Below are 26,161 nucleotides of genomic sequence, written 5' to 3'. Positions count from 1 at the left end.
TCATTCTTCATGCCTAAACACATTCAAACAAAAAGCACCAGGTTTTAGATATGAGCGAGGGAGCGAGGGAGCAAGGTAACGAGGAAGCAAGAGAGCGAGGGAGCAAGGGAGCAAGGTAACGAGGAAGCAAGAGAGCGAGGGAGCAAGGAAGCAAGAGAGCGAGGGAGCAAGGGAGCAAGGTAGCGATGGAGCAAGGGAGCAAGGTAGCGAGGGAGCGAGGGAGCAAGGGAGCGCTCCCTCGTCCTCACTATTCTTCTGAACTTGTTTGCACAGATTGGTTACTTTTGATATACAAAAGTTAATACCTGTCACTGAGAGATGTGGATAGCAGGGAGTAAAAACAATGATTTTCATTTCATTTCATTCTGAGCAAAACTCTTTGTACGATCCCGTTCCAGTGTTCCAAGGCCTCTCTTTAATGGTAACTGCTTAGAGCATTATAGAAGAGTGGCTAATAACATTCCTTTTAAAGTGACAATTATTGATTTACAGTATGGCAGGTGGCACAATAACCTGAGCTTTTTCTGCACAATAGCCTTACAGCTTAAGTCAAAGTGCATTAGATATCAAGGTTAACTTTTAAATGCACTGTGCCTGAGTTCAGGCGTGGGCCGAGATTTGAAAGTTATTATGAGATCTTCAGAAATGTATGATAACTTCAGGCACAGAAATGTTCCTTGCTTTAAACCCTGTAAACCTAACCTATACATGTTGCTACCAACTGCATGAAACTAGACCTAGATATTTTCTGGCATTTCTCTGGTATGTTATTTCACACAATGTTTCAGTAATTTAAGTTACATTTTTTTAAAAGGTGGTCAGATAGTGTTGGATAGGAAAACCATCTTACTAACTCACAGTAGGGTAGACAATGTTACGTTTCGGATCCGTTAATCAAAAAATGTTGGTTCCGTTCCGGTTAACGTTTTTGTTATTTGAACCGTTTCTAATCCCTGGTGTACAGAAATCTGTCAGTGAGTGGCTGTGGACAAATCATGTTGAGTTATAAACTGACTAAATGTCTCGTGTTGTCACACTTGTTGTGACAGTTCCATGTATCTAACTTGCAACATTTTTTGTTTCTCCCACAGCCAAAGCTGTATTTGGACACTGATGTGGTGCTGACAGCTCCCCTCCTGGACTGCTGTGGACAGACAGACTGTGTAATCGGCGTAGCTTGGCTTCCCCATCTCCATTCACCCCCCAGTAGACGAACACTAGTGCACACGGGGAAGGGCAGACATGGCTAAATGCAGCATAACTCATTTAATGATGCATTATTTTGTCATAGACCATGAAGTTATTATTTTGTATAGCAAACAGAAGTCATTGCTGTGGAGACTGCTGTGCATATATTAACTTGGGAAATGTCTAACAATGGTAATCGTACAATAGGAAAAAGAAAAATACATTTTATACATGTTATTGCACTTTTAACACTCTACTGTATCATAGTGAGAAACTGATACTGAGCTGATCTATTTTATTTCTCAGAGAGAGAAAAGACATGTTCTGTGTTGCAGTGAAATCTGAGTTTCAGAAGGAAAGATGCAATAGAGTGTAGAGCAAATGTAAAAGTATTATGCATCTGGGAGATTTGAAGAAATGACATGCGGTACAGTAATAATTGTGTCAAATGTTGATTGTATTTTTTATCAACTCAGATGATATTCTTACACCAAATCACTTGAAATATTATTTTTGTGTATCTAGCACTGCCAGTTTCCTCTTAGCTTGCCAAAAGTATTTTTATTTTTGCCTACAACATCTTGGAAACTATAACCTTTAACAATATTTTCTGAAAAAAAGAGGAAAAAAAACTGTGGAAGGGGCAGACATTTTTTTAAGAAACATGTAAATATTAAAATACATTAACAAGTTACTTGCCTGGATGATCTTGTCATTCAAAGAAATGAATAATTTAGCTTAAAAGACAACTCATAAATGTGGCAATGATTGTGTTACCCTTCACAGTGAACAGAAATGGCCCTATGTGTTTTGGCAATTTGGCAGACATGAAATAAACTTTTCAGTTTTAGAACTGACTGGTATGAAAGTGTGTGTGTGTGTGTGTGTGTGTGTGTGTGCCTGCGTGAATACATGTAAGACTGATGACTTTGTGTCACCTTCTCTTTCATGTTGGATTCTTTGTTGAAAGTGTTGCAGTGTTTGATGTTGTCCCTGTGTTACAAAAGGTTATAATAATGGCATTGACCAATTTTTCCCAAGTTCAGACCTTACACAGAAGCTCAAGGTAATTGCATTAACCAGCTGACTGAGAGACATGGGATATAATACTGCACAGGTTGTGTAAAAGGAATAATAATAATAAAGTTTGAAAACTTTATTTTCTTTATTTCTTTGCTGTACAATACTCTCTTTAACACAGTACTTTAAATGGGATATATAATCAAGGTAGTGAAAATATGGCAGCTCTAGTTCTTTTAATATTTTTTCTTTCTTTTGTAACAGCAGGAACTAAAAAGAAGGAAAAGAAGAAAAATTATTAAAAGAATTTTGATTTGCCGAACTGTAACCTTTGCTCCATGCTAACCAGGTACAAAGGGAGAGTACAAAACGCATTCTCATCACAGTTCCAAGGATTCTCTTTGAACATTTTTATTGATTGCATTACATTTTATTCTAGTATTTGAAAAGGGAGCTGACTAACAGAGGTGAACTTCCAAACTCAGACTAAGAGGTGAAGTTTCAGAACAAAAAGAAATACGTAGTGAAGTGGAAGAAATCTTGAAATGTTTCTTCAGTTCAAAGGTTCTCATTTTAAAAGGGCATTTTAAATTCAATGCTTCTGTACTTTCCACGGTGAGGAGAGTTGGTGGTGATGGTATGTTGGCATAGCTATGGTGCAGAATAGATTGTATAATATCATCGATTTGACCTGCTTTGTAATTGTTACGAACAGCTGTGAAGTCAACCACACATTCAATTTTTAAAACCAAAACAATGCAACCTGATGTTTTGACACACTCCACTTTGTAGCCTGTTAATGTGTTGTTGTTTTTTAAAATGCAATGTGTTTCTCTGACATTAATATCTAAAGACATTTTAGAGGAGGTTAAAACAAAAAATGAAAGAATGAATTAGAGGCTCTCTGCTCTTCTGTTGGACGAGCTAGCGGTTGCGTTGCTGTGCTCTTTTGTGAGATCTTTATCTTTAATTGGCAGATAATTACTCCCTCTCCCCTTGCAACATGCCTGGCTTTGAAAGCACCTGTGAGAGAGTGATGCGCCTCCCATGGTTCCACAGTAGGAGCTGCCACAACTCTCCTCATCAGAGTGAGAGGTGGAAGGAGGGTTTGTGTGTGTGTGTGTGTGTGTGTGTGTGTGTGTGTGTATACATCTGACAAATATGACACAGAGCACACTTACTTATGAGTGTGTATATGTGTGTGTTTACTATATGTGAGTGTGTGTATGTGTGTTTACTTTCTGTGTGTGTGTGTGTGTGTTCATGTGCATCAAATGGCCAAGCCTGGTGGGCATCAGTCAGATCACATCCGCTGTTCTGCTTATTTTGCAGTAAATGGAGTATTTTTCCTCCTCCTGCAGAAATCCACTCAGGACCATCCATAGAGAATTATGGCATTTCCATTTATTGACGTTTGGCTCCGAGTTCATATACATTTGTTATTCTACTTTCTAGACTTCAAAGAGAATAAAAAAGACCAATTATGCTAATGCCATCCTGCTCTGTTAAATGCAATGAATCCCTCACACATCACTCTGCTCTGCATTTCTCCAAAAATGGTTCTCCAGTAAGACTTTTGTGAACGTAACATAATCACACTCTTAGAAATGTTGATGATTAATTGAAAACCTGTAGTTCATGGCATTCATGTCAATGTCTCTTTGCGTATGTCTGGTTATCAATTCAGCTAATAGCACAAGATATCAGAGGCATCCGATATTCTAAAATTCCAATACTATAAAGAGGAAAAAATGTCTATGAACATGGTCTTGAGTATAAAGCAAGCACAAAGATGCTGTAAGAATTATTTTGGTCATTTTTGTCCTTTAGGTAATTACGACATACACTTTAAAACAGAATAATTTCTTGAGTCTGAAATAAAACAAACAGCATAAAGATATATGACTTCCCTGACATGGTGACAGTGGAAGGGAATATGGCATAAACGTCAAGATCTGCACAAAGTTGCATTTTCACCACATAATGGAGCCATGACTGGTGGCTTTTTGCTAAATGCTTAGAAGTGTCTGAAGTAATTAAGTGGAAACGTCGAATGTGATCTCTTGTCCTGTTCGTGTTCCCTCAAGTGGACTAATATGACAACAGCCTGGGAGCCGTGGAAGCTACCTGCTCAGAGGACAACGCTACAGGGAGGACAGCCATACTCAACATGCAGGAGTGCTTAAGACCTCCCCTGATGCAGAACGCATGCAGCTGTGTATGGTATCAGGAGTGTGTGTGTGTGTGTGTGTGTGTGTGTGTGTGTGCACTGCAGTTTTGTTCCAACTTATCAGAAACACAGGGCAGAGTTGGGAGACTCGAGGCTGCCTCACAGCTGTGGGAAAGCCGATGCCAAACAGGAAAGAAATCAGGTTAAAAACGTCATACATGCTCTTTTCAATATTACATTATCACATGTGAATAAGGCCTTGTCTGCTTTAGGGATTGGCATATTAAAATTCAGTGTGAAATTGTAGAGATTAGACAAAGAGAGACAGTTGCAGTAAGAGTAGACACATCCATGCAAGACTCCAATTGCACATCCCAAGAGTCCATATTTATAACCCTAACCAACAGGTGTTCATCATCACAAAGCTTAACACAGTTAAAAGCATTACAATGAGGAAACCCTCAAAGTGTCACAGAAGAACAGTCAATTCAATTGTGCTTGGCTCCTACGCCAAACCGCATTGAGATGAAACAGTGAGCATTTGTGAGTATAATGATATTTCTCATTCATTCCCCAGCCCGGGTCTGAGGCAGGCAGACAGGCAAGCTAGTCTTCAATTCCTCTCCTCACCGCAGGGATCCGGCTGCATTTTCATGCTCCAGTTGTGCTTTCACCGCTGGGAACAACAGAGAGCTAATACAAAAGATTCTTTAAATATGAATGCTATGTTATGCTCTTTTATCCTCATTGATTTAATATCCATACTTTCATAAGGATGAAGGTTAATAATTGAGGTGGTCTGTTCAGCATCATTGAATGTTCTTCTGGTGTATCATTTCTCCCTAACCACAGAAGAATACCGTAGTCGACCAGGCCCTCAGCTCCAGGGCAAGATTCTGCTGTTATTTTGCTCAACATTTAAGAGTTTCTTTTGTGGATGATTGGCATATTTTATATGACTAATCTAGTCTTCACTAGTGAAGACTTGGATGTGTTGACAGACACTGTGGCTCACGGGTTTGGAAGACAAAGCGAGATCAATAGCCAGAATGAAAGAGGTGCACACAATTAAGTTTGAACACATAAAATATGCTGTGTTCAAGGAAACAATAAAATGCTCCTGAGCTCCTTAAATGCTTTGAGTTTACAATATCTACAGTAGGGCGGACATTTTGTACACATAAATGAACCAAATGTCTTGGGGCTCAGCTATTTGAACCAACAATTCTTTTAACTTGGGAAGCCTCCAAGCACCACCTTTTGAATTGCATTAAGGTAAACACTGTCTCAAGGCATAAAAACAAAACACCACGCTTGAATTTCTTGCTGTGTTTGCAAATGTTGCACAAATGAATCATTAATAGGTACCTTAATTAGAAGAACCTTGCCGGATTGCTAAAGCTCTTGATAAAACGCTTCCATGAACTGTGCAAGCACGGTATGGTGCTGTGTCGTTTATTCAGGCATGTAGAATGCTTGTGTAAGCCAGCAGCCCAGGAGTGTTCAAGGTTTTTGTTTGTTTGTTTTAACTGCTTTTATGGCATCATTTCATACATTTCCACACTCAAATGAAGGCTGCTCTTGGCAGGACCCATTTTTTAATTGCAGGTTTTGTGCCTCCGTTCCTGTGATATGAGCAGGTCTGAATTCCTTTGAGCTCACAGTTTTTGTGGGCAAGTGTCTAAAGGTGACAGTTTTTTTATATTCAAATGAATATAACTGTAAGCTGAGCCCACTAGCTGACTGACATCATCAAAATGAAGAACTACGGCTGCACCAGATGGTGCAAAACGCTGAATATCAATAGACAAACATTTTGCATTGCGGCCTTTTTAGACTTGCAAAGTGTAGTAAATAGTTGGTTATGCATAGCAAGATCTCACAATAGAGTGATGGAGCAGTTTTGCTCTTTTGGTCTCAATCACATTTAGCATCACTTCTAAAACACAAAATTCACAAAGAGTCCAAAGGTCAAAAATAAGGTATTCGAAGGTACTTTTTGATGTCAGAAACATAAAAGTTTGAAGGAAAGAGGAAATCCAAGGCAATATATGATATAACCGTTAATAAAAAGGTAATAAAAAGACCATTAATAAACAAAAGATGCCAAAAATGCCAGAATCATGTGATCAGGCCATGGGCTTGATGAGCACAGCCAGTTATATAAAAAACCTCACACTTGGTCCAAAACCATAATGGGAAATATATGGGAAAACCTAAGAAGTGCCGCCATCTTCCACATCAAAATACACTTTAAGCTAATACATCGGGCATATGTTACCCCTTTGAAATGTTTTCAAATGAAATTAGTCTTAAGCCCCACAGTAAGTGCCCAGATTAAGCACTTGGCACAAGAATGCATGTTTTGGGAGTGCCTCCCAATCAGACACTTCTGGAATGATATATTTTCTGTAACATCATCACTACTTGGTATTGCTATACAACCCAACCTCTGCCTCTACCTTCCTGATGATGATTCATAGTTATGCCTCTCTTTCAGTCACTTCAGTGAAAAAAAAGCCATTTTAAGGCGTTGGTTCCACCCAAATCAGCTCTTAAAACAATAACAGCTAACTGCCAATCAATATATCACCTCTCTTGGCTGCACAACTGCATGCCTCAACAAGGCCAAAGTCACAACTATCCATGATGACGTTGTCCATTCCAGACCTCCTTGAGAAAAGAAGAGACGTGACAACAATAACAGACAGCAGTTACAATGTTACGATCAGAAGAAGAGACGGTGACAACAATAACAGACAACAGTTACAATGTTACGATCAAAAGAAGGAGGCGGGGGTACAGACACCTTCATTTATTTGAAACCACAATGTTTTGTTTCTCATCAGCTGTATATTGAATGCCATACTGTAGTTTGTGTCTTAAATGTGTTCACTGTAAACTAACTGTAAACTGTAAAACAAAATGATCACAAAACAACAACAACAACAACAAACTAAAGATCTATGAAGGTAGACTCAGAGTATTGCATCTACTTGGCTTGCATCTACTGTACTGAAAGCCTGCACAGTCAGTGGAGTATGTTATCTAATCCCCGACTTAATCATGGAGACTGTGAGCTGGCTTAATGCATCTGTATGCCTCCCTGCAGTTTGGTCCCTCTTTCCCAATCTAGAGCTTTTAGTCTAGACGTATAGAAGTCCAACAATTCTGAATTGAGAGCACAGTCCTGATTTCAATACATAGCACTTGGTATTTTCAAAGTCTTCATAAAAACCTACAAGTATTTTGAGGACAAAAATAATGAATGCCTGTCATCTGATCATTATCATCGGCCTGCATGTTATCTGATCACACGGTCTGTCAAAGTTGTAAAATAATTGTTAGCTTTAGTCAACTTTCTTACCTTTGGTCTTGTTACATTAGTTTGGTCTTAAGACATTTTTACTTAAAAGTATCAGAATGCAAGTTGCTCTGAGGCACAATGACCTCCACCTTAGAGACAATCTGAGTCAACAGATCGTTTAAACCCATATGCTTGTTGATCAAAGGCTCCTAATGATTACCATACCCTTGACAAGAGCCCTGGGACATTTTTATAGATTGCTTAGGTATTCATTTATGGGTTAATAATTTACAAAATGCATGGAATACATTGAATTGTTGAATCATTAAGCATCTCCATCACAACCTAATTAAGACACAATCCTCATCTAACCATAACTAATGGGATGTTCCTTGTTATGTTAAAAGGAAATGTTAGATTGTGGAAAAACTTTGATGCACATTGAAGATTTAGGGCAGCTAATGAGAACATATTCAACCAATTGGGATTAGTATAATTTGCAAGTATGCAAATTATACTTGAGTTAATTACATAACCTCAGGTTCATTAAAAATTAAATGTGGTGATTTTGTCAATGTTGAACCAATATCTATGGGTACCTTTCAAAATGATAAAACTTCACATTACATGCTATTGTGTGGATGTCATGGTGAATAGAAATGTCTGATGTCATGGGTGAATAGAGAAGGCATTTTAGTTTTTCAAATGGGTACAAGTCTGTAGAAATTTGAAGATGCATTTCAATTATTTTCAGCTACCTAGTACAATCACAGTGAAAATGGTCAGTTGTAATTTCAAGGATTCTTGGCCAGAGTTCATGAATTTTGCACAGAAGCAACTGAAAGCAGGTGCTCTTTGCCTTTCTGCAGGAAAATGTGATTTGTATTTGTGCTCCATTTAATAGCCACATCTGAATTCTTTTGCTACCTCAAAACCAATTGAGCCCTTTCCTGAAATAAGTTACTGTATCTTTACTCTGGAGTACTTTTCGATATCACAAAACCATTTTATTTTCATGTTAACGTAGGCTCGTTAATCTTCAAATGAAATTCAAATAAAACCATCCACAATGATGGACATTTTGAAGAACACACTGCTGACATTATATATGAGAGCAGGACCTTTTGTGCTTTCTTTGCCAAGTAATTTCTATATCTGCCTGTCATTAATCTTGGGTTCAAGTGTGTAAGTAGGTGTAAGCTTGTGTTTGTCTTTCTGCATACAGCATAGTCCTATAGTGTTGATTTAGCAGTTCCCTTTGCTAGGTATACATTAAAGTCTGTATTCCCATGTTACATTCCTTTACCTTGGCACTATTCTTGGCACTTCCCTTTCGCCAGACTGTTTCCAAATTGAAGACAGTCTGATGAGCTTTCGAATGCTTTGGAGTTTGTGACCTACATGTACAGTATATGTACATGATAAAGGCATTAGAAATGTATTTTAAAGAACACAATCTCTGTACATCTGTGACATTTGGATCTATACCATAGTTTATAATAATACAAGCAATACTAACAAAAAATGCTTTCCGGAGAAAAAGAGCGCTGGCCAACTAAGATGCTTTCCCAATCATCATCAAATAGCATAAGTGGCCTGTGAGTGTTTAATGTTTTGTAAACTAGCAAACTGGTGCTAATGTTTTGGATTTTTAAAAGTTGAAGTTTAAAAACACTGCAGTTGTTGGTGGTGGTCATTTTTACTCATCACAAAGATTGAATATGCTATACACATGTTCCTCCCTCAAAGCCATTATCTGTAATTAAAATGTTTATAAAGTCTTGAAATCAACACAAAATGTCATAATGGATTTGGTTTTCCCCAACCACTGACATTTAAATGATCCCTCCCTCTGTTTCCTGCCACATAATAAGTGGCAGTTTGTCATTTTCATCCTTGATGAGTTCCTGCAATCGCGGAAAGGCCTGAAAAGGATCCAGATAGCCATGGTTCCTTTGTTCAGAACAGTGCACTAATGACACACTCAATTAAAACATTTTTGTGCATTCAACCATTTATTTCATGTTTGTTTCATTTTATGTCAGAATTATCACAGCAGATTCTCTGTGGGCATCTGATTTAACTTGAAGAGGGCTGTGTGACTTGGACACATTAATAATTGAATGATTGAAATTGCCAACATTCCATGCCAAATTCCGAATCTCTAGAATAACTACAAAAATGTTATCACACACATAGAGAGAGAGAGAGAGAGAGAGACACACACACACAGTACTTTTTCTATCAATAGATTTGACTAGAGGCTAAAGTGCAGGTTTTGTAAGTATAAGGACAGAGTTTTGAGCATTTAGAATGTGCTACGTGCTTTTTGCAATGTAAATGTTCATGTCAGTCTCCAGGTGTTTTTTTTTTCATTCAGTGTACATGCCACACAAGCACTAGACAGATTTTTGTGAAGTGTTGTTTTCTAGTTCTCAAGTAATCACAACAAATCATATAGCAGTTGGCGAAGTTCGTCTGACAGAATAGTGCTCTCTTATTAAACATGCAGAATTGGAGGAGAACACATGTTAATTTAATGTAACAAAAATGTTGATTTTTGTGCAGTTGCCTTTAAAATATTAATAGAGTAGACTTGCATTTTCAAGTTGCATCAAAGCATCTCATCATATGCTAATATGATGCTCAGTGCTTCCTCCCTAACAAGCTGGCTGCTACAGTATGAGACCAGCATGACCTGCACATAGTGTATGTGTCCATTTTCCAGATTACAACATCTTAATGTCCTCATAGAGAGCATACAAGAATATGAACAGGCAGTTGCATCAATGCAAGGAGGAGAGTTGATGAGAACCATCAATAAAAATAACAATAACACAATGTATTAACGGCTGTTTTTCCAGAGACATTCTATTTGTTTAATTTCCTCATAAGAACAATACTGAACTAGAATTGCTTAATCTAATTCTGTTCTGGGATGACCAGCAAATATATTAATGCATAGGATATGAAGACATAAATAAATATATATTTATTTTGTATTATTTTGTTTGTTTAAATTCATTTTTTAAACAAGACAAGACTGCATTGTACCATCCATAAAGGGATACCTTTTAAATTAATTAATGTGCTGAACAAAATACGCTTCCTATAGCTTACCAATTGGGGAATCTTTGTGTATAGTTTGTATATTGTTCAGAGACTATGTAAATGGATGTTCTCTTAAATCGGGTACACGGCTTTACAGATGTAGCTGATGATTTGTGAAGTTCCCAAATTGAACGAAGGGTGGCGTCTAAGTCACACTAAAGTCTACTCATCCGCTTCGATGTCTACCTGACCATGAAAGAGAAAATGACCTAGAACTTTAAAGTTGGTGTCGACTTCTGTGATATTTGTTCGACTTTTTATTTTGAAATAACATTTAGTCTAAAATTAAATGTACTTTTATTGACGTTATTGGCCTACGTCATTTTCATACAGAAATTATAAATTACCACTGAGTGAAGACATTGAGTTCCGAAACATTTATTTTGTTAGCCTAAGTTTCTTACTTGCGACGAGTCTCCGTTCAAGCAAATTCAAGAGAACATCCAATGGTGTAGATAGTTTAAATTACTGACCTGGGGATAAACTTGTGTTGTAGCTTATTTGTACACAAAAATCAGTTCAGTTCACTTTTGGGAAAACAAAAGTAATCTATTGCTAGATTTGTTGGCAAAAAGATGTATTGCTTACTATAATGGACATCAAACAGGGCATGAAAACCATAATGAAAACTGTCCTGATGACTTTTCTGTACTTTAAAAATCTTGATGTCACCGCAAATATATTAAAATACACTCATGAAGGGAGAAAGTTTTAAGTGCAAACGGTTTATTGCCGTGAATCCAACGCTCTGTTTGAATTATTTATCTTTACATTGATACAGATGAAAATCGAGAAATGAAGATGTGACGTGTGGATATGGCTTTCCCAGGAACAAAGGGAATGTGAAAATGAAAGACAGACAAGAGCAAGAACAGATGTGATGAGATGTTGTGAAAGGATATCTATTCTGGCATGCTTTCTATGTCTTCAACCCCCCCCCCTCCCTCCATCCCCAGTCTCTCTCCCTCTCTCCCTGCCTCCCTCTCTCTATTTCTCCCTCCCCCTTAGCCCTATGTGACTCTTCAGTGAACAAACAGCATTTCCTTCTGCATCTGTCCCTGTCATTGTAAGTACAACACTCTATTATCAGTAAACTATTGTTTTCATATTATTTGCAACATGGCTTGTCATATGGGCTGCTGTGCCGATCAATTGTTTGCATGTGTTTCTCCAATACTGAAATTGACTTCTGAGGACTTCTAAGTTTTATTTCACTGGCAGTGGCAAAGTAGGTATTTAGTCTCCACTGTTCATTATGTTAAATTCAGCCGCTATGTTAAACCAGAAGAGGCTATACCCGTTGTCATTATGGACATGTTGAAAGGTAGCCTATATGATTATTTAAAATGAGCCCAAAAGACAATCCACAGAGGAGCGTCTGTCTGGCAATACTGGCAATACTGGAAGACTAACTGAAAGTAGCCTAGGCTACCATGTACGCTATAGAAAATATCTGTATGTGCAAATAATAATTTTCACAACTGGTGCAATTTTGACATTGAACAGGCGTTGTAAAATCTTTCAATGAAAACGCAGGTAATTATTTGCAAGTCCAAATGATTTGCTATAGGATTCAGACCTTTAGTGTACGTCTACTGGACTTGGACAAAGGTGTGATGCAAAGTAATTTTCCGTCCATAATGTATATTTATTGTAGAAGGTCAGCATCTCGCCACAAAAAAGGCTTTATACGTGGAAGTTAAGTGATAATCGATACCCATTAAAACAGCTGCCTATAAATGTTACTGCACAATTTCCTACGAACTACCAGATTGACATGTCAGGAAACATGTTAGTTTAATTAAAAGAAATTGTTCCCGAACTCTTCACCGACTGTTTCTCCGAAAGGTAGGGGATTTAGTGTCTCAAAACAGTTTAGAGCGGAGTTCTGTTATCTTATGATGACAGGTAAATAATGCCTCTTATTCACAATCAAAGTAACAGAGGAACATGAGTCTGTAAATGGTTGTAATCTATGGACTAGGCTACAGTCTCTTTAATCGATTATCATGTCACAGGTTTTTGTGTTTGAACAAATTCCATCAGTTTACTGGAGAATCATAGCCTGTAATGAGTTGCATCGCACTGAAATGCCATTCAGTTTGCATTGACGTCGGCAGTGCACATAATACGTGCACATGTAAGGTACAATGGTAACGTGTATGCCCTCTCGCCTGTCCGGGCTTTGGACTACGAACAAAACAAAGTTTCCTGCTGCATGGATGACTTCTCGGGACGTTTTCTATATTGCGCAGTTTGGCGACATACGTGTAGCTAGTCTTATCAAACGATCAGTTAATGTTCATAATACTAGCTACTCGCATTGTGGACAATTTGGACAATCCTATACAATTCGAGTGAGATCAAATGTTTACATTAATAACAGTAACCCAGCGGTCAAAGGTATGTTTGTCTCCCCAATTATAATCCGGTTACTGACTGTCAAACCTCAAATGGTGCAATTCGCACAAGCTACCAGCATCGGGTAGTAGCCAGCAAAGAGCCTAGGTCAAGTCATTGTAATAGACGCTGGGTGATTGAATTGACAGAGTATTGTCGGAGACCTGCAACACCTCTACCTGGCCAAATGTATGTGTAATACACAATTCAATATGAAACCAATCTCTGTGATGGATCTGGCGTGGACTTCAATCTTCAAAAAGTAGCCTAGGCTACTGAATAGTTTTTTTGCTCAAACCTACACAGGAAGCCACTGAGACACATGTAGGCTAATTTAAGAAAGTTCTATGTACCTCTCTTGAAATTACCAATAATAGATATGTTGGCCCTATTATTTAAAAAATGTAGGCTACATTTGCGACTATCGTTATTGTTATTCCCCTTTGCGATTACCTCTGTTGTAGATGTTTTATAATTTAAACTACTTGGTTAATAGACTACGGTTCATATTGTAGGCCTGCAAAAAATGCATTGAGCTCACCTTCAAATTCTATATTATTTCATAAAGGATACCATTGTCCATATGTAGGCTAAGCAAAGTCTCTTGCTCTCTCTCTCTCTCCCTCTCACACTCTTGCATCTCTTGTCTGGGAGGGGGAGCCCTGCCTCTTTGCCTTCCTCAGATCAATGCCCTGGCCACTCACTTTCTGATGTTGCACGACGGGAAATGCTTTGAATACTTGCGACATGGCCGCTCGCATTGATTGCCAAGATTGACAGCACTAACCATCGTCTTCTCTTGTTTCTGTGAAAGGGAGAGGGGAGACAACAACTACGATAGGTAGTAACAACAGCTCCTTGCAGTTTTGACAGTTGAACTTCGCAGTAAGAACGGGATTCCCTTTCTATGGTCAGGGGAATAACAGTAGACTTTAGTTTCTTCTCTTTGCTCTGCAGATTACAATCGTTATTTCTAGATTTTGTCCACCAAAACAGGATACGGAGAAAACTCTCGTGGTCTTTGGTACTCTGACTATATTCAGGTAAACTTGTTTTTTGTTGGAACCTGTTGTTTCGTGATTCCGTGTTAACGTTAATTCTAAGTGCTTTCCAGCTTATTTTTCTTCACCTATAACTATATTGCTTACTCGTCCTCACTTATTCCTTTAAAACATAGCTACGTTCTTCATGGTAGTCTACTGTTCAACTAGACTGCTGTAATCTATGGGCAGCGATCTACGTTCTAATTTTCGTTTGCACGTATAATAAGGCTATCGTATTTTCCTTACGAGACCTAGGCTACTCAATGTTAACGGCAGGCACTGGCTTACATGCGTGGAGAGCCGATGCTGGCTACGGTTGCAATCAGGAGTCGGATATCTCTTATTTCTTATGTATCGATCCAGGACGACCGTTTTAAAAGTTAGACAAACTTTTCATCCGTGCGCCCTCTTCGTCTTCATATAATTTGTTATGTGTAGCCTGTTTTATTGTGCGCAATCGCAGCGGGCTACGGACGATTGCCTCGACAGCTCAAACGGACCGTTCGGTTGATGCACACATCTTAACACCGTTGAAATTGCTTCTTGTAATCAGATTTTATACAAGTGACAAAAGTCTCACAAAATATGGGCTTATTGGGACGAGGTTTGTATCCGGATGCTTGGTGAACTTCCCTCTGTGGGAAGCAATTTCACTTTTGTCCACACAGCGGTACTATTCATTGACAATAACGGGTGTGTTTCGATATTGTCTGCTCCTGTTCCGAAGTGACCAGGTTTAACGCACTAAAAGTTTCATTTGAAGTAATTAATACGCTGCAGGTAGGAAGTGCCTGCGTTGTTTACTTCAAACTGTTTGTTGTTGGACGTATGCAAATTACAAGAGTTAATTGTCCCTGCATGCGCTTAAAAATCTCACTGACTTAACTTTCGCATGAAGTCAGGCGAATTGACCTTAGAAGAATGCTTAAGCCATAAATTATAATCAACTCTCCATCCACCGCCTGATCCGTTCAAAGACAATACACAAACCTGGACAAACGGGCTGCCTTTAGCCTGCGAAATATCTAATCGTTGTGCGCTGTAAGTAACCTTCTCTACTTTACCTCAAGTAGCTTCATAGGTTGTAACTAAGATATTGTCATGTTGTCGTCATGTCATACATATCCGATTTTAGCTATTGTGCTAATAATCTCAATAGCATATTTTTGTGTTATTTTTGTTAACCTAATTGTCTCTTGAAAAGAATCCTAATGAACTGTCATTTTATCATACACACATTTTGATTATAGCACTATAATATGTGTGTTTATTCAAAGACCAAAGCACATTGCAATAATATTTGTGTAGCACAATTTCATTATGCTTTAGACATAATATATTTTATTCTCTGTCCAGGTATCAATAAGGCAAACCTAAAAATCAATCAAACTTTAGTCTATTCATGGAAGACTTATCGTTGTTTGTATAGATGGTGCTTAACCCCAATTTAGGAGTCTATGAGTTGTAGGAATCGATGCACTTTATTGTCGAGTTGTGTCCAACATATTATTTTGTACAAACCTTGTACGATGTTACATGACTTTATTGACATCTTAAACTATTCGGAAACCGAGACTACAGGCTGTTTCAAACTGACTGATTGTTGCGCAAATGTAGAAAAAAAAATTGGGGGAAAAATGAGATCGCTTTAAATCTAAATACATTTCAGTGACCACCCTCGAGAAGGAAAAAAATATATGGCGTATTCCACTTTTTCCTCTACCGCTGAAACAAGCACAAAAGCTTTGTTGTTCTCTTGGATATGCGCAATCCGACACCTTAATTAAACACAGCTTAACTTTTCTCGTTTTTTCCCCCTTGGAAATTGTGTCAGTCTGTAAGAATAACCCGGTGTCTAATAATACATTCTTGTCTTAAGTGAGAGAGGCTGTTTGAAAAACAATCCCCCGGCTTGTCCCACTGTTGGGGAGAAGTTGATCCTGTAATGGCATTTTGTTTTGAACAGTTGCTGTTAGCTCTGAGTAGAAGTTCCCTCATAAGGTAAGGTGGCACTGGAGCCCAATGGAAGTCTAAATGGCACATTTATTATTAGACTGCCAATTCAGCACATTGTCCTGATTGCTATACAGGGATATGCTGCACTGTCTGGCCTCTCAATAGGAGAGACTCCATTCACCACCGGTCAGTTTGCCTCTGACTGCTCGAATGTATTGAGAAAATGGACTTTTTGATTGACACAACGTGATTGTTTCACCTAGCCTTTGAACTTCATTGACCGTGAATCCAAACACGCGATAATTTACCCTACCCGTCTTTTTCTCAGTTTATTTCAGCCTTCTCTAATTAATAACAATAATACAATACAAATTATTGTTATTATTTTAATATAAGAATAGCTCCTACGCGCCATGACATTTCAAAAATCAAACAAAGCAAATATGAGCCTTAGTCTATATGAAATATGAAATTGTCTTGAAGGACAGCAACGATATGGATTTCCATGTTGCCCGTGTGGTGTTGCCAGTTGAGCCTAGATTGTAATATTTGTTTGATTGTTTTTTTATTCATAAAATAATTATGCTATTTATTTTCATATCAAGCTTCTTGCTTCTCTTTGTCTGCGTATTCTATTATTTTATTTTTCTGTTTTTTTTTCCTGTTTTTAGCATTTTTGTAAGAATGTACTGGATGTTCATCGACTTGCAGGCATATTTTCAAGGAACTGAGTTTTCCCCCCGAATTAACTCCGATCTTACATGTACCCCTCCCGTGTCTGTTTTGCAGGGCTATCTGCACGTGGATTTGGGGAGGAACTTGTGGTTTTACGCGAGTGCAGTGCATTTCCTTGCTGGTCCGGCGGAGAGATATCGACGCGCTGACGCATGTGGTGCCAGTAAGTTCAGAGATTGGGAACAGAGCTTTTACATGCAGAAAACGTGTGATGCGGAGTTTTTCTTTTACGATGTCTAGCTTGCCTAAATAGACCCCGTAAACTTGAAGCGCCACGATGCGCACGTCTGAGTTGTTGCTTGATGGTTGACTTAAGAGAGGTCCAAGGGCTTCAGCAGTACATTTATTTAACAACAGTTACAGGCTATGGAAAAAAGTTGACCAGTGTGGTGAATTTGGTGCTGCTGAAGTCACAGATCTCTTCTGTCACTGCAACACAATCACAAAGGTACTGCATCAGATCATTTTAGAGAGCTTATTTTCTCCTCTGTTGGCATTCTGATCGTAGAGAAAATCATGGCCTTTAATCCTTTCAAAAATATATAATGGGAAATAATCAGCTCCCTTGGTAGTGTGTGACCAAGGCTGTTGGCAGACTTTGCTGTGGTGATATGCTGAATTACTGAATTGAGGAGAGCAAAAAGTCACACCTGAGGTGTTTTACTCTTCCTGGGGGAATTGTTAAAGTTTAGAAGGGATTTTAAAATATATGTATGTCTTAAGGTGGTTTGTATTTTGCATGCCATAAATGTCAAGCAGCATCATAAGGTTGACTGGCCGAGCTGATATTAGAGTGATGTGCACGTGTCCTAAGTGAATGTAGATGTCCTCCTTTGGGACAAGTCTTTCCTGGTTGGCATCTGCAAAATGCATTAGCAGTCAAAAATTCAATCAGTAGATGAAGACTGAATACTGAATTTTCCTGCATTTAGATCTGTATGGTCTATGGCCTGGCCCGCTTATGAAGTATTTCAGTTGTGAACATCCACTGTCATTTTACATTAATTTGCCCTTTTTCTATAAAATTTATTAAATTGATTTGTTCTGTGAAAGAAAGTGATGATGAATTTTGTTTTAGTTTAAGGTGGTTGACTAATTTAAAAATAAGAGTTTTGCCTGTTTTTAGTCATTGGTGTGCAGACTACTCTGATGTACTTTCAGTGCTGTCATCATTCTTGAATAGAGGAGTGTACAACTAAGAAAATGTTATTAGTAGTCTCAAGGTACCTAGGAAATGACAAGGCATTTGCATATACTTATCCAAGTCTCTGTTGAAACACAGAGAAGAAAGTAGTTAGACAACATGTTTTATCTTTCTGTCACTTGCCTGGATCTCAGAGAGGAATTGAGCGGAAATTTTTAGGTAGTTTTATTGCTCAAATATCCTTATAACTGCGTTATCCATGGATAATATCTTTACCAAACTGAATTCCTAGCATCAGAATTATATTATGACTGGCATAACATGTAGCAGTAGAAATGTTGAAAGCACGAAAAAGACTGATCTTGGATCAGTCTTTTCTTTTGGCTACAGAAGAGGCAGTGGTCATTTTGTCTCTTTTATAGCCTTTTCTACTAAATGTTTTTAACTTGATGTTGTATTGTAATTTGAAATAACTGAATCTCTCGTTTCCAAATCATTATACACACCGACTCTTGTGAAAACTAAGTGAAAAGGTGACACCCATAGCTTTTCACTGGCCAGTCACATCCGATTAGGATATGATATTGGGATTTGATCCACATTGTCTCTCGAACATGGAGGGGTGTGAGCGATTTCACCACGCTTGAGTGAGCACTGCACTCCAGGGATGTACAGTGTGTTTGTCTCTGTTTGTGTGTGTGTGTGTGTGTGTGTGTGTGTGTGGGGGGGGGGGGGTCTCTGTGTGTGTGTTTTGGAAAAGGCCAAGTAGTGGCTAGTAGCAGTGACTGCAGACGTTGCCCAGGTACGGCCTCAGCGTGCCTGCATGTGTGCCTGCCTGCCTGCCTGTGCTTTTGAGGGAGGCTAACTGGGATGGCAGCGAGGCACTAATGATAAACAACATGAGAGGGGTAAACAACAGCAGGTCTGCTAAAGGTAAGGAGCCTGGCAGCCGAGGGGGAGGAATTGAACGGGGCTAATAAATGTGGCAGCACATGTTGTGACATCTGTCTTTATAAGTGTTAGCTAATTTGCTGTGGAATATCTCAACAATGATCAAAACCGATGGCAACATGCTTATTAGAGGAGCTTTCTCTTTTGTGGTGATTTTTTTCTTCAAGATTCTTCCCCTTGCATTATTCAGAGAGCAAGGCTCAGTCTGATAAAAAAAAATCTATTGCCATTGCACATCAGGCAGTCGCTAATTAAACGTAGCTTTGTTCTAGCACTGCAACTTCAGAGGAAGTACTACAGTATAAAGGAATACACAGTTGTGGCATTTGTGTTAGCCATATCTGGAGAAATTACTGCAGCATCGATGATATCCATTTGCCACCTGATTTGCAAATGGCCTGCCTGTTGGTGCAGAATCTTTGTAAGCATGTGATTTGAAGCCAGTTGATTGTGTTATTTGCTCAAGTAACATTAGTAATGGATATAATCATTGAGTAGTCCAGTAGAAACACATTTCAATTGCGATTGTCTGATAAGGTGATGGAGTGTCTTTGTTGAAGGTGTGATCAAAGTTATTGCCTGGGAAAACATGGCAATAATATAATAGATAAATGAATAAATAGCTTTATGGTCTTGTGTGTGGACCTTTAACATTAGTCTTAAGTATTTCTTTCCACACCATAAGTACAAATTAGCTAGCCTATACTTATCTGTGGCTCAACAACACGCCCAAATTGCAGTCTTGCCTTAGAGAAAAAAAAAGAGGCTGAATCTACAGCACATGAGGACTTGTAGCATAGCAATACAGTTTGGCATGTGTCTGAACCGCAGTCCCAGCTCAAATGGATTGCTTCTTTTTAAGGGCTTTCATTGTTTTTCCCCTCTCTCTCTCTTTCTCTCTCTCTTTCTCGCACTCTCCCTCAATACCTCTCTCCCCCTTTGCCGTTAACCTTGGGTCCAGATTTCTCCTTGTCCAAGAATAGAAAATTGAGCGTGCTGTCTTTGATTCCTGTAGTCTCTTTGTAAATGAAGAGTGCATCTCTGACGGAGCGGTGGAGCCATCTGCACCTGTGCTCCACTGGAGCAGAAGGATGTGCTGAAAGAGAGCCTCGCGCTCACGCTCAGTGCGGTGCAGCGCGGCTGTGCTCATCACACACACACACACACACACACACACACACCACTTGCCCGCTCCTCATGCCAGAGAGGCCTCTGAACAGCAGCAACGGAGAGCATTAAAATGAGTTTGTGTGATAGTCACATGCTGTCATTAAATGACAAAGCATGTACACGACTTGTCACAAATGCTGTCAATAATTATGACATGTAAATCTTTTTTTGTCAGTTGGAGCACAAATAAATACGATTCACCAACTTGTCTATACAAACATCGGCAATCTGATGAACGTAGGGATCAGTACCCTGAAAATGTAAGCCTCGGTATTTGTGTCATTTCGAGTTCTAATACGGCCTAACCTAGAAAAGTAATTATTCACAGGAAGGCAGTGCATGATTATATGTAGCTGCACATTTCCAGTAGTGTTTTTAGTGGTATGACTGTAACTAGCCCTCCATTCTGTCTTCTAAAGATCACATAAATATGTAGAATTAATTGGAGGGGTCTGGGCTGTGTGTTTTTGACACAGAAGGCTTATTACTATGGGGGCATCTGTAATTAGAACAATCAGGTATGAGGCGCCAGTGTTGCTCATTGTTTTTTATGAATCAGAGGCAGATTTCTGCAGTGCATATGAAGATTGCGAGCCTATTTCCATATCAAAGAGGCCCACTGTGCAGCCTGGCAGTAATTAAAACAGTGGTTTTGAGCCTGTGTGTGTGAGCGTGTGTGTGTGTGTGTGCTGAGGCGAAGGCTTGTCAGGATCGTGTAGCCGTGTGCGGGCGGTTGACTCCTGCATGCTTCTCCAAATACACTTATAATTTTGTACAAATGTTTATGCCAGTCCATGCTCTTTTGCGGAACGGTTGTCCTCGAGCCAAAACCATTTCAAGACAAAGTTAGTTTTCTTTTTTTCCCCTAACCTCTTGTTGTGGCCCTTCCTCTCTCTCCGGCCTGTTTCAGAAAACACGATTTGGCCGCCATTCAGGCCTTTTTCCCCTCTCCCCCTCCTCCCTCCCTATCGTTATATGAATGAGTGATGGTGGTGCTTTTGCAGTATTTGTATACTGTGTATTATTAGCTGTTATGACATTCTTTTCTGTCGCATTCATCGCTAACTCACCCCTCACTCCATAATGTAAATTCTTCCTCATCTCATTTTAAGCGCTGTGTGACCTTGGCCACAATACTGGTGAGCAGTGGTCCCTTTTGGTTTCCCATTGGAGCTGTTGGTGCGTATTTTTTTTAGCGCTTTATCCATCCTGAATTCTTGGAACTCTTCAGATCTGTCTTGGGGTGAGAGATTACTGTAGCTGGCGGCTCAATGAGGCTCATGCACAAAGCCGTCGCTCCTTGTGATCCTCCCATTGTGTTGGATTTTCCTCCCCTCTGGGCGGTGTGATGCCAAGGACTTTGCAGCCTCTGAAAAATATCACAGGAAAAGCTAACAGCATTAATTTCAATCAATAGACTTTCATAGTCAGAGGAGAATCACCCATGCAGTCTATGTTCTTTAAAAACAGGCTTATTGTTGAAAATATGCCTGCAGGTTCAATATGCAAATATGATGAATTTTTGCAGAGTAATTGATTGAACTGTTTAATTCTTAACTTACAGCTATAATATTTAAAAAAAATTTGTGGAATCACATTTAGTCATCCAAGACTTTTTTTTTTATGCCTTTAATGATAGGACAGTGGAGAGTGACAGGAAGCGAATGGGAGAGAGAGCAGGGGTGGGATCCGGAAAGGACCACGGGGCGGGAATCGAACCCGGGTCGCCGGCATACTGTGTTGGTGCCCCAGCCAGTTGCGCCACAGCTGGGGACATTTTTAGTCATCAAATTTTGTGCCTTAAAGGCAACTGCTCAGTCTTTTCTGCCTTTGACGTATTGTTTCGCAGGAAGGCTTTGATGCAGGACCCAGCATTCTGTATTATCCATGCGAGAATTACTTAACAGTCTGCCCTGGTCAGTCTAATATGTTGCACCTGACCTCACCAGTGAGTGCGTTGATAATCTTAACACCTTGGAGGCAAAAAAGGTTGTTACTCTCCCCAGGTCAGTGTGTGTGTGTGGGTGCGTGTGTCTGTGCAAGCGTGCGTGCCTGTGCGCGTGTGTCTTGCATAGTGCTGCGGTGTAGCGTTCTTGTGGCCAGGCCCACTTCTGAGACTCCCAGTTCGCTGCTGATGCACAGAGATTAGATATTAGCCAGTTAGCGGAGGCCGACAGCTTGCCTGGTATCTGCCAGCTCAATCTGAAATGAGATGTAAAATATGTTTTGTATCTGTGAGGGCCAATTTGTGAATGGCCTCTCCACGCCGACATAAGCAATGCTGGGAGCCATTTAGCTGACACATCTTGTCAGCATTAGTGAGTGTGTCTGTGTGTGTGTGTGTGTGGGTGGGTGGGTTCTATCTGTGTGAAAGCTTGAGCGAGATCGAGATGAGTGTAAAGTGTGTGTGTGTCTGTGTGTGTAAGCTTGTAAGATGACTTGTTTATGTGGGTGTCACAAGTGGTCCACCATTTGCAGCGTTCGCAGTGATCCTCATTCATTGCAAAGCTGTCACCAGAAGACAGATCACAAACTTTATTGTGCCTTGAAGGGACTTAAGGTCGCTAATTGATCTGATGTGATGTGATTTACTGGGCAGGAGGTCCCTGGTGGAGCTGTGGTCCATAATGCTCTATGATAGTGACTACCGTTCTTTACTCATTGTAAATATTTCAGTTTAGCAGCTTTCACTTCAGAGCACTGTTTCAGTATTTATTTACGGTATTGTGCACTGTATTGAATAATTTAGTCTTCATCCACTGGGGTTTACTCTTAATCTCTGTGAACTCATGGCAAAATAAGACAAAAATCATTTGAACAAGAAAGGAGAAAATAAGATTATAAGATATAGTGTCCTCATTCATCATATATTCAGACCGATAAAATATAATGTATTCAAGTATTTTACCCTAAATTATAAATAAGTGGCTATAATAAATAGTGACTAGCAACTACAGTAGCAACTCGGGCTAGGTAAAAACAATTATTTTAGTTTAGTACTCGGTGACTGTGAGAAACTGAGATCTATGTGAAAAATCACTGGATTTCTCCTTTTAAGGAATGTGACAACTTTATGGAAGAATGTTTTTTTTACCATCTACACCTCGTGTAGATAAGAAGATAAATACTTTTCTCTTTTCTGTGAGCATAATAACCGTGAGCCTAGTTTAGCATATTTCACTAGAAGTGGCTTACACCAGTTAGCCTATAGCTAGCCTATAGCTATAACCCACTTCCTATAAATTATGCTCTGCAATTAAGCTAGGCTAATAGAGAAGGATATGTATCCTCTTATGTAAATCTGGGGTAGATGGCAAATAAACTAGTAATATTCCAAAAAGTTGGTGCATTCCTTTAAGCATGTTATAAATATTACTCTGTGTTGGGATTGCCGACACCTCAGTCATCAAGAGAAGCTCTGCGCGGAGGGCCTTCCTGGAGTACAATTAAACGTGAAGTGACTGGTAGCGGCAGCCACAACGCTGCTCCCTCCAACTGCTCCCATATGGAAGAAGCAAGGGGATATCTGAAGCAGTCTGGGAAATTATATGGAAAAGTAAGGCCGAAATTATGCCAAAATCAGATTACCCACAGTTTTCGTCTGGAAACTCATGATGCATTAGGCCAAAAACAAATTAATGTGACAAAAGACTAGAGGGAGAGAGTGAGAGCGAGGGAGGGAGGGAGGGAGGTAGAAAAGGGGTGGGGAAAAATGCTGTGGCTGTTCTGTAGGTCTGACAGTAGTTAAGCTGAAATATTTCTTCCCCTCCAAAACCTGCTCTTTTGTTTCCTGGTTTCATGATTATTTACACCGACTTGGAGTTTTACAGGGTACTTTGCCTTCAGCATGCGTCATGAGAAAATGGCTTCAGCAGATGCAACCACAAGCTAGCTCTCTATTTTCTTTATATCTTTCTCTTTCTCTTTCTCCCTCTCCTTTCCTCATTCTCTCTCCCCCCATCTCTTCAGTGCGGGGAATGAGAATGTTATGAAAATACCAACATTTTAAGACTCAAAATACCTGATTGACAATCTAAAACTCACAAATAGATGGAAAAAATCCATGTATGTCTGTTTGAGTGTGTGTGAGACAGGGCTTACTTGACCCTGTTTGGAGATGTCCATGAACAGGCTTTGATGAGAATTGTGGCAACTCATAGTGCAGAGAGCCAAAAAAGAGAGTGAGTGAACGAGTGAAAGTGTGTGTGTGTTTGTGTCTGATCATGCTATAATGGCTAAAAGCAAATCGTCTTAGCTGTAAGTGGCGAAAGACTTTGAGACCATGATGTTGGTGGTATCATTTCAAAGCAGTGCTTGCTACTTAAGTTACTTGTGTTAATGTGTGAATGGACTATGTACATACAGTACGCACTGGTGTCTGCTTATCAAGCTGTGTGTGTGTGCATTTGTATGTGTTGAGACATGAACACACACACACACACACACACACACACACACACACACACACACACACACACACTCACTCACTCACACACACACACCAGAACTGCTGACAGGACTGAGGTATTCTAGAGAAGCTGTGTCAGTATATAAATAAGTACAAGTAAAATGTGTTCCACATGACAATGTGCCACCATTTTCTCCCTCCACTGGCCCATCGTTTCATTTTGCCGGCACATATTAACTGCACTCTAGTATAAACGTCATGTCCGAAAAATATAACATTTCACATTGAATGAAGTGGAAAAGAAATTGAAATTAAATTATAACTCATCCGCTGATTCGTCATCAACTCTGAACAAAAAAAATTTTTTGGAAACAAAAGGCTTTTTGGAAGATATTTACATTTCAAATTGTCACAGCTCATGGTAATGAACAGACCTCTATGTAGCAGACCACAAAAATAGAGTCTGCACTACACAAAGAACGCTCTTCAGCTAGTGAACCCAGTGACCACAGGATCTGTTTAGTTTTTGGTGAAACCACCTCCCTTCTACCTTTAGATTGTTGCTTTATTGTTGAAAACCATAGTGGCTGGAGCTTTTGTAGTGGAACTGTAAAAAGAATCCACTTTGATAATCTTTTTTTTCTTCTCCCTGTCAGTTAGATAAAAAAGTGCTGAAACGATGGAGAAATCTTGTGGTTTTGCCTCCCATGCATTACCCATCAACTTCTCTGGCAATCGTAAAGGATACCCACACTGGCACGCGCTCAACACCCACGCACAACACATGCACATGTCTACACACACACACACACACACACACACACACACACACACGCTGAGCCAAGCTCTAAGTGTACAGTAACATATAAACTGGTAGGAAGGGAGCGGAGAGGGAGGGAGTACTCTGGCACGGGAACAGGCTCACCAACGCTTTTCCACTGAGCAATGAACACCCAAAAAAGAACCCGCTCTCTCTCTCTCTCTCTCTCTCTCTCTCTCTCTCCCTCTATCTCTCCCTCTGTCTTTTTGTCTCTCACTCATTCTCTCTCTCCCTCTTTCTCGTTTTTTCTCTCTCTCTCTCTCTCTCTCTCAGTCAGAGCAGAGCGTAAAACAGGCCCATATTCTTAGCAAGCTCGAAGGGAAACTGAAACTATGACACAGAGTAAAACAAGAGGCCGTGAGCAGCAGCATGTAAATGACAGGTCTCTCTATGAACGAGCCAAGCGGCAGACCTCTGATTTTCTACCCGTGGAACCTGCCCGCGCCGCTCCGCTTGCCTCTTTCATGGGAAACCCGTCATTTGTGCTGGTCGGAAGCCATTTTGCCGATGACATTATTTCGCTGGTCCCTCTCAGTGCGATCCAACTGTAGTGCAGCGCAGGTCAGCGAGAGGAAAGCTTCACCTGGTCTTCAGTGGTCCCACAAGTGTGACAGCGAAGCTGAGAATCAAGACGTTTTTTGTCTGTTTGAATATGTTGCGTGTGCATGGCCGCATATGTGAACCTGGTGTGTGTGTGTGTGTGTGTGTGTGTGTGTGTGTGTGTGTGTGTGTGTCTGT

At 39.7% G+C, this 26,161-nt stretch overlaps 2 protein-coding genes across 8 annotated transcripts in view; both read left to right on the top strand.

The window, feature by feature from the left end:
• The window catches only part of plekha7b (pleckstrin homology domain containing, family A member 7b), a 58,421-nt gene extending 56,389 nt beyond the window's left edge, over nucleotides 1-2,032 (top strand). Inside the window, exon 25 of the mRNA XM_076287881.1 lies at nucleotides 1,092-2,032. Coding sequence (XP_076143996.1) covers nucleotides 1,092-1,114 — 23 coding nt within the window. The 3' untranslated portion in view covers nucleotides 1,115-2,032. The remainder of the gene's footprint in view (nucleotides 1-1,091) is intronic.
• Nucleotides 2,033-13,982: 11,950 nt separating this feature from the next.
• Nucleotides 13,983-26,161, top strand: part of sox6 (SRY-box transcription factor 6) — a 166,047-nt gene continuing 153,868 nt past the window's right edge. For 6 of the 7 annotated variants that reach the window (XM_076287879.1, XM_076287876.1, XM_076287878.1 and 3 more), the window contains exons 1-2: nucleotides 13,983-14,239; nucleotides 16,985-17,093. In XM_076287879.1, the coding sequence (XP_076143994.1) occupies nucleotides 17,083-17,093 (11 nt within the window). In that variant the 5' untranslated portion in view covers nucleotides 13,983-14,239; nucleotides 16,985-17,082. Of the gene's footprint in view, nucleotides 14,240-14,453; nucleotides 15,281-16,984; nucleotides 17,094-26,161 lie in introns of those variants that run through there. The other variant, XM_076287874.1, reaches the window with a different exon arrangement.

The sequence above is a fragment of the Alosa pseudoharengus genome, unplaced genomic scaffold, assembly GCF_046254945.1.
Source record: "Alosa pseudoharengus isolate Yale_2024_CS ecotype anadromous, Long Island Sound unplaced genomic scaffold, YU_APseudo_1.1 YU_APseudo_1.1_scf_16, whole genome shotgun sequence".
In the NCBI taxonomy this organism is placed as follows: domain Eukaryota; kingdom Metazoa; phylum Chordata; class Actinopteri; order Clupeiformes; family Clupeidae; genus Alosa; species Alosa pseudoharengus.
Note: the sequence above shows the minus strand (reverse complement) of the source record. Positions and strands in the feature narration are given on the sequence as shown.